Source organism: Frankliniella occidentalis, unplaced genomic scaffold, assembly GCF_000697945.3.
Source record: "Frankliniella occidentalis isolate FOCC.00 unplaced genomic scaffold, Focc_3.1 Scaffold24, whole genome shotgun sequence".
In the NCBI taxonomy this organism is placed as follows: Eukaryota; Metazoa; Arthropoda; class Insecta; order Thysanoptera; family Thripidae; genus Frankliniella; species Frankliniella occidentalis.
The window spans coordinates 1,037,237-1,045,168 of NW_026267154.1; the positions used below are offsets into that span (position 1 = coordinate 1,037,237).

Genomic DNA, 7,932 nt, shown 5'->3' on the forward strand with positions numbered 1-7,932 from the left:
CAAAATTAAACTGCTACAAGATCATGCCTTTGAAGGTCTAATCAACCTTGAGGTTTTGTAAGTTAACACACTCTTCATGTTCTACCTTGATATTTTTTACTCTCCTGTAGATACTTATCTTATTTCTCTTGTAAATTTTTAGGAAGCTAAATAATAACAGTCTTTCTGAAATCAATCAAAATACAGTCAACCAATTGAAAACCCTTAGAAAACTGTATGTATTGCCTTTATCCTTTGTCTTTACTTACACATTATATTGCACTCTTTCTGATGCCAGACAATGTTCTCTACTTTCAGGGACATTTCAAGCAATCCATTGCAGTGTGACTGTGCTCAATCATGGCTGTCCAATTTAGCCAGAAGTTTAACTCTCAAAATGTCTCCAACACCAAAGTGTTCATCCCCTGCTGGAGGATTGACATTAGTTCAGTGGATTGAGAAAAGTTCTTCAATGTGCGGCAGTAACCTTCATACACTTGATTTACTCAAGATACAACCTAAACAAGATCAGGTATTTCCTGTCTTTGTGCTCTGTAATATTCATAAATTCTTTATCCATTCATTAAAAGTATAATTAATTTGTTTTCTATTTCTCATTGCAGATTGTCTTTGAAGGAGATCGCTTACAACTTCAGTGTCATGCCCTCCTTACTGGTCTAGACAACCCAACAATATCTTGGTCATGGGGAATGCAAGATCCATCTTTAGCCTTCCAAGATGTTCATTTAGAGAATGTTAATGTGTCTGACAATGGAACCTTTCAAAGGTAATTTAATTTTTTTTAAATTAGATTTCAGTTGGATGGGGAAGGACATGTAATGTTATATTCAATAAAATGTTTAACTCTATTTAACATTTGTTCACAGCTCTTTGATAATAGATCACTTGACGAGTAATCACTCAGGACAATGGAACTGTTTGTTGGTATCTGGTCAGGCTAATCATTCTCGAACAGTTTCTGTCATAGTAATCTCACAAAAGACAGTCTATTGCCCGCAAACAGGTATAACAGTGTATTTTTTGTTTTGTTTTCTGATGCCTTTCTTAGTGTTCTAGGATGCATGCTAAACTTCCACGATTTTTTAATGTATTATTCCTAACTTTGTTCCTCATATTCAACAGTTACCCGCAGCAATAAGGGTACGTATGTTTGGCCTCAAACTGTTGTTGGCTTCTCAGCAGAGTTGCCTTGTGAGGCTATTGGTTTCAACAGTTTTCACAAACACTCAGCATTTTATGAGTGTTCGAGTGAAGGTAGGTGGCAGTCTCTAAATACCTCACTCTGTCCGTATGCAAGTGAAACCACACGATTACTGCAAGATTTTTCAAAAGTGAGTAACTTTTAAAATTGAATTAACTTTTACCGTTTTATTTATGTGTAGCAAATACACGAAACAATCAGAAGTGTCAATCTGATATGTGTTTACTGTTGTTTATGTTGTTTATTTTGTTGTTTTTTGTGCATTTATAGATGAATCTTAGTGAAGAACATGGTCCTGCAATTGTAGAAAGTGCCCGTCGGCTCTTGAATTTGTCTTGTGGGACTCCTCCGCCGTCAGATAAGATGGATGCTATCTTCCTCTCAAGAGCCATTTTCAATTATCTAAAATTTTTGCCAAAAGAAAAAGAGGTTGGTATCTTGACTCTTTCAGCCTCAGTTGGTGTATTTGCAAGCAACCTAATTTTTTTCTTTATGACTAACAGGTTGGATCACTTTTAATTGATATGGTGAGCTGTACAATTCAGATGCCTCGCCATATTTTAAGGGCTGCTCAAATAGAGGACCAAACATGTTCGAGGCTGGTGCAGTCTGTAGAGAGTGTCACTCAGCATTCATCTTCATTGCAACCACAACGGGTAAATTTACTATCAGCCAACATTAGTGCTATGTGTCATGTCCATGCCTGATTATTTTTATTAATATTATTATTATTCGCAGGCCACGTTGGCAGTTGAGGAATTCCGTGTCAGTCATACCAGTTTTTTGGGAATTACATGTGTCTGGTACTCAAGTGATGCAGAATATATTGCTTCTGGTAACTCTCACTCTTCTAAGATATTTCAGTGTTCTGAAGGAAATAACACAGCATTTTTGTCTAGTAGAGAGGATGTAAGTTACAGTCTTAATTTGCTTTGGACTTGGCATTGTGTTTACTGAAAACATATCTGACTGTTGTTTTAAAATTTCACAGCTCATAGAAGCATCTATTCAAATACCTCCTTCACTGCTTGAAAGACTGGGTATGCCGGTCCTACCTTCTTACCAACTTTTAATCTCAATGTTTGAGAATGGCCACTTATTTCCACGTCTCAATAGAAACGACTCTAATGACAGGTGGGATGTGGCTTCCAGTGTAATTGGAGCCAAACTTGGTTAGTATTACTCATTTGACTGTGTTTGTATGTATACCTATTGTGCTACAACTACACGAGTGGTTTTTAAAAAAAATTGAAAATCACATGTTAACTTTTTTCTATTTTAAATTGTGTTGTCCAGTTGGGATGAACGTTCAGAATCTTGTTGATCCCTTGTACATTGCGGTCCGAGGCCGCGAGGCAGGAGGCTGGGCGCGGCCGCGCCCCGTGTGGTGGGATGAGGATATGAATGACGGCACAGGAGGCTGGAGCGAGCAGGGCTGCACATTGTCGCATCTCATGCACGGGAAGCTTGTCTTTTACTGTGACAGATTTGGCTACTTCGGCCTCCTTCAAGAGTTGCCGTTTGAATTTTTGGAAAGGTATGTCGTGACAATTTTTTATTTCTATATCTACCAATGACTTTTCAGAGTAACAAAGTTTAATTTTTTTTTGCTTTTAGGATGCCTAGAGGTTTTTTGCAATTAGCTCACCCTGCTATTTATATAGGGAGCTCAATATTAATAATCAGTCTGATTATTGCAATAGTGACCTATGTTGTTGTCGGTCCACGCATACAGATGCCAAAAAGATCCAAGCATGCTCTCATTAACACATGGATTGCTATCGCTCTTTTAAGTTTCATGTTTAGGTAAGCTGAATAGCTTGTGCTTGTCTCCTAGTGCTTCAAATTTTATTGAACACTATTTAATTATCTTTTCTCTGTACTCTTAGCATTGGAGTTCACCAGACTGACGATGTTGAGCTCTGTCAAAGCATAGGTGTGATTCTTCACTACCTTACCCTTTGTTCGCTCCTTTGGATGGCTATCACCGTGAGGTAAGCCTGTATTTTTAACATTGAATATATTACTGATGTTTATGTTGGCTATTATGATTATTCTTTCTCTCACACTTATCTGATCTAAATAATATCCTTTTACAGCAACATGCGCAAGTCAACTAAGAAGAAGAACCCTTTAGAGATGGGTTCAGAAGATGATCTGCCTTCTAGCTCTCATCCTCCACCAAAACCCCTTTTGGGTCTTTATTTGGTTGGCTGGGGCATTGGTTTGATGGTTGTTGGAGTGAGTGGAGCTGTCAATTTGAAGCAGTATCGATATATAGTTGAAGGGGAGTACTGCTTTTTGGTACCGAACTCAGCTCTAGGTGCAGTGCTTGTACCCTGTGCGTCTGTCATTGTTTACCTCCTCGTGTCTGCCCTATTGGTACGCTGTGATCTCTCTCAACGCCAAAGTGACACTAATGCCCAGTTGTCAGACGGCACTCAGGTAAAGAATAGAATGAACACTGACCATTTCTATTTTGCAATTGAGTAACTTGTAGCCCATTTCTTATGGATGTTCTTCAACTTTTGCAGGGCACTGAGAACGTCGACTTGGATTTATTGGACTGCACTGGCCCTGTCCGTCCTGGGATGGGCAGTCTCAGTGTCGGCAGCACGGTGAGCAGTGAGGTCGAGGACGCCGAGCACACTCCTGCGACTCAGCTCAGGGCCACCCTCATCGTCTTGCTGCTCTTCCTGTCGCTCTGGGCGGCGGGGGCGTTCTCCACCGCGAGTCAGCTGCACACCCTGCTGCCGCACGCCCCGCTCGTGTTCGGCACCTTGTACGCCGTCACCGCCTTCCTGCTGGCTGTGTTCATCCTCTTCTTCCACTGCTTCGCGCGGAGCGACGTGCGCCCCTGCTGGCGCGTCACGCCCTGCCGCGGCCGCCACGTCTCGGACGCGCGCGCCTCCGAGCTGACCCACTCGGCGCCGGCCGGGGCCAGCAACAAGCCGCCGGCGGAAATCACCACGACCGAGAAAGTCTCCAACCTGGAGAAGAATGTGATCCCGCAGGGCAACGGTCCCATCTCCAATCACGTTTCAAGCTCGACGAGCATCAACTCCAACAAGTCTCACAACCAGAGGGCTGCGGTCGAGCTCAACAAGGCTGTCGAGTCGACGGCCGAAGAACCGCAAGAGACCAAGGCCTCCAACATGCATCTCATGCCAGTTTATCGGTCCTACCCCAGCGTCACGGACGCAGAGATGTTCTACAACCCACGCCAGAGTGACATGGCTCGCAAGTTCTTCCGCAAGCAAAAGAGACATGGCCCAGGGGTGAAATCTCAGCATGATTTTGCACGTCGGCTGGGCGATGGGGAAGGAAATCAGTCTGATATGGAGTCTACGATACGAGACTCCTTGAAGGGCTCAGGCTCCAAGGTGAGCAACACCAACATCCATGTGGAACAGGCGGGTAATGAATCCACTACGTCTCATGCTCACAGCTGCAACATACTGGCTTCTGAGGGGCAAGCTGCCACCAATCACGAACGGTGGGTGATTGGAGCGGACAGTCCTCCCCCTCTAAACAACGATGGGACAGTCAGAAGCTTTATGTCTGACAGCAATAGCCTGTCGGGGAGGATATTGGAAAGAAACTCCTCGAGGAGGCGAAGGAACAGAGGAGGTGTCAGTGATGCAAACGGTTTGCATGAGAGGATGAGACAAAAGTACCATAATGGGTCACGTAACGGAACAATAAGCAGTGTTTCCTCTGTCCGAAGTCGAGATGTTGAGATGGATGATGACTTTATGAGGGTGTCTGTCGTTGACGAAGTTCCAGATAGTGGTCCAGTACAGAAGACGTCAGTTTATCCATGGGACAACAGGAGTGTTGTCTCAGGTACATTGTCATTAGACCCAGTTTCTGAAGTGGAAAATGATGTATGCTCTGTAAGTCGATCAAGTCGACATAGTAGTCGAAGCCCAGCATCAAGAAAGAGGTACAGGAGAGTTGAACCTCCCTCATTGAGGTCTCATCCTACGTCTCTTGCTAGCTCAATTGTAAGTCTTCAAACTAGAGATAACTTACCCAGCTCGTATCCAGGAGCAGCAGAAAAAGATTCAACAAATGGCATTGAAGATGCTAATGCCCTTCATAAAAAAGAAACTTGTGTATAATATGTTACTCTAAGTTATTTACATTTTTATTGGTGATGCTGATTTTAAATCAAAACAATTTGACACTGCCATTAGAATGAATGTCTTTTATTGTTATTTTTTAAAACTCACTGCCCGTGGGCCATCTGTAAGCAAGACATTAAGCACTTGAGATAAAATTGTATGATTTTTCTTTGAAATATTATTGACTTGCTTTTATCTTTGCTGTGATGTTAGAAATATTACTCTTGGCATACTAATTTGTTTTGTCATGACTGATTTAGTCTCTTTTTATTGTACATAGTTTATGTACCATATATTTTGCCAAACATCATGGTTCAACTGAGATGGTTTTAAGTTTTTGCTGTACAAAGACTGGATATTTCAAAGTGAATTTTTGAAATTGAGGGGAGTTGTATTAAGGACTGTATAATTTATTGCTCTTGTAAGTAAAACCTATGAACAAGCTTCACTTCAACAACAACCAAAAATAAAAAGAGAAGCAATTGGACTCCAGTGCTGGTAGTCTTTTTTTTTCTGCTCTAGACTGAGCCAGATCAGATTAGAAAAAAACTATCCTAAGTGGAGCTTAGTACATTATAAATTTGGTTTATATTTTGCCATGTCACTGCTCTCACTTCCATGTATGTGTAGTTTTAATTTTCCATACAAAGATTTCCATTGAACATTAGTGCCATTTCAAATTTATACCATGTGGTCATTGATGCCTGACTTTTTAATCTGACGTAAAAGTGAATTGGATTTATATTTACTTTGCAATTGATAAACTAGCCAGGAAGTTATTTCATTAAAATATGTATATGTTCTCAAATACTACAAATACTGAATCGAATTTTCTTATAAATTCTGAAGAGAAGCATCTACTTATCTACTTTCCTGTGTAGGCCATTTTTTTCTGAAGTGTCATGGGAATATTGATATTATTTGTACAGACTGAACAATTTTTGCCCTGTTGGGTGTATGATATGTAATTAGTGTTATTCATAGATATGTCTATGAAAGTTTTCTACTAAAGTGCTTTTCTGTGATGTTTTCTCTCAATTGTATAAAAGTAGCTATGTATTATTTTCATTTTGTGTGTTACTCTTTACAAATCATGGCTTATGTGCTTTGTAACATATTTCATTCATTAATATACTTAATAGTTTTGTAAAGTGGAAGGAATAGATATTGAGATTATATTGAGGGGGTCAGGGACTTATTAGTTTTAGTCATTACCTCTTGTTTTGTATAATTTAAATTAACACATTGAGTCCCATGATGGGCACATGGTAGCCATACCTTGCTGGGGAATGCCACCCCCGTTAATTTCTCTGGGACTCAACGTGTTAATGTCTGTGTGTATTTCTTAAATATTCTTTTCTGGACGTATTTGTGAGCTGTTTATCCCTTTAAAACCTGTAAACTATGCCCATAAGTTTGCTTTAAATTTTCTAATCTTAGCCCAGTGCTCTCCTGTGATCTGATGCAAGGACTTCGTAATCAATATATTGTGAAAGTGTTTCTTTGTACCATTCACCCAATCCGCATTCTTGATTTCCTTGATTTTTGGCAGTGTACAATGAGCTGTATGACTTGTGGACTTGTGGCAAAGATATTGTTGTGCTTCAAAATTTAAAATATACTATTGTTATTGTTCAATTTGTCTTTTACAATTTTTTCATTCATTACTAACACGACTCATGCTCGAAACAGGGCAGGGCTACTAGGCAGGACCGAGCCAACCGAGAAGAGGAGAGGAGAGGGGGAAGAAAGTGGAGGGGGCGGGGTGGAGTGGAGTTGTGATCTGTTGTTGTTTGTTGGTGTACGAGAGCTGTTCTTGCGACTGTTGGTGTACGAGCTTGCGACAGCAGTTGTGTCCTTTTCGTTATTTTCGCATCGTTTGCAATGCAACGGGACCAGCAAGATCGGAGTCTCAGACTCAAGAGGAAATTCAGGTGGGATCCTACTGTTTTATGTTTGGAAGCGTCTGAGATCCCCAAACATATTTTATTCAATGTCAGTCGTAATTAACCTCTCTGCTGCACGTGTACGCTGCACTTCGGATTTGAGCGAATTTAAGCGTCTCTCGAATGAAGAATGGAATACTATGTATCCAACCCCATTAGATTTGGGCCTTTTTTACTGGTAAAATTTGGAAGAGTTTGAAAAATTTGTACTTTTGAACCATTTTCAATGTCTCTCTTAAAACCGTCTTTCAAGAAACACACTCTGTGGAGTAAACTAAATGTAAGGAAGATGTAGCACCCCAGTGATCTATTCTTCTCCATCTATCTCGCCAGAGAGCTTCTTGAAGAAATGTCGATCAAATTCACTTTAGGCTCTGAAAACACAGTTAAATGTAAACTCTCCAAAGTATCAAAACACTCTTACGAGTGGTTTTAATTTAAGGAATTTAATCCACACGCTGTTTTCCAGATAGCGCTTTTTTCAGCCAAATTATACAGCAAATTAGTTAATATCACTTTTTTCTGCTCAAAGACAGGTGGAAATATTCTAGTCTGTGCCAACTGAATGCTCTTAGTCCTGTAAAGAATGATAAAAATGTAAACAATATGGAAACATAGTTAAAAATGCCTGAATATTTATGATATTCACCCTATGAAC

The 7,932-nt window shown here is 40.4% G+C and overlaps 1 protein-coding gene across 1 annotated transcript; it reads left to right on the top strand.

Moving 5' to 3' along the window:
• Nucleotides 1-6: 6 nt before the first annotated feature.
• LOC113210187 (adhesion G protein-coupled receptor A3) lies at nt 7-6,966 on the top strand. The gene is made up of 15 exons (XM_052265151.1): nt 7-57; nt 143-214; nt 298-511; nt 603-766; nt 867-1,003; nt 1,123-1,331; nt 1,472-1,630; nt 1,705-1,857; nt 1,940-2,110; nt 2,193-2,373; nt 2,498-2,738; nt 2,819-3,007; nt 3,091-3,195; nt 3,301-3,646; nt 3,736-6,966. Exons 3-15 carry the CDS (start codon nt 377-379, stop codon nt 5,323-5,325), a joined length of 3,780 nt encoding a protein of 1,259 aa, XP_052121111.1. The 5' UTR covers nt 7-57; nt 143-214; nt 298-376; the 3' UTR covers nt 5,326-6,966.
• The last annotated feature ends 966 nt before the right edge of the window (nt 6,967-7,932 follow it).

Bases quoted from the DNA above. Each gene is read 5' to 3' on its own strand.
- LOC113210187 (XM_052265151.1), top strand. From the start codon at position 377: ATGTCTCCAACACCAAAGTGTTCATCCCCTGCTGGAGGATTGACATTA. The intron at 1,858-1,939 runs GTAAATTTACTA...TATTATTCGCAG, and splicing joins CTTCATTGCAACCACAACGG to GCCACGTTGGCAGTTGAGGA. The intron at 2,374-2,497 runs GTTAGTATTACT...TGTGTTGTCCAG, and splicing joins TGTAATTGGAGCCAAACTTG to TTGGGATGAACGTTCAGAAT.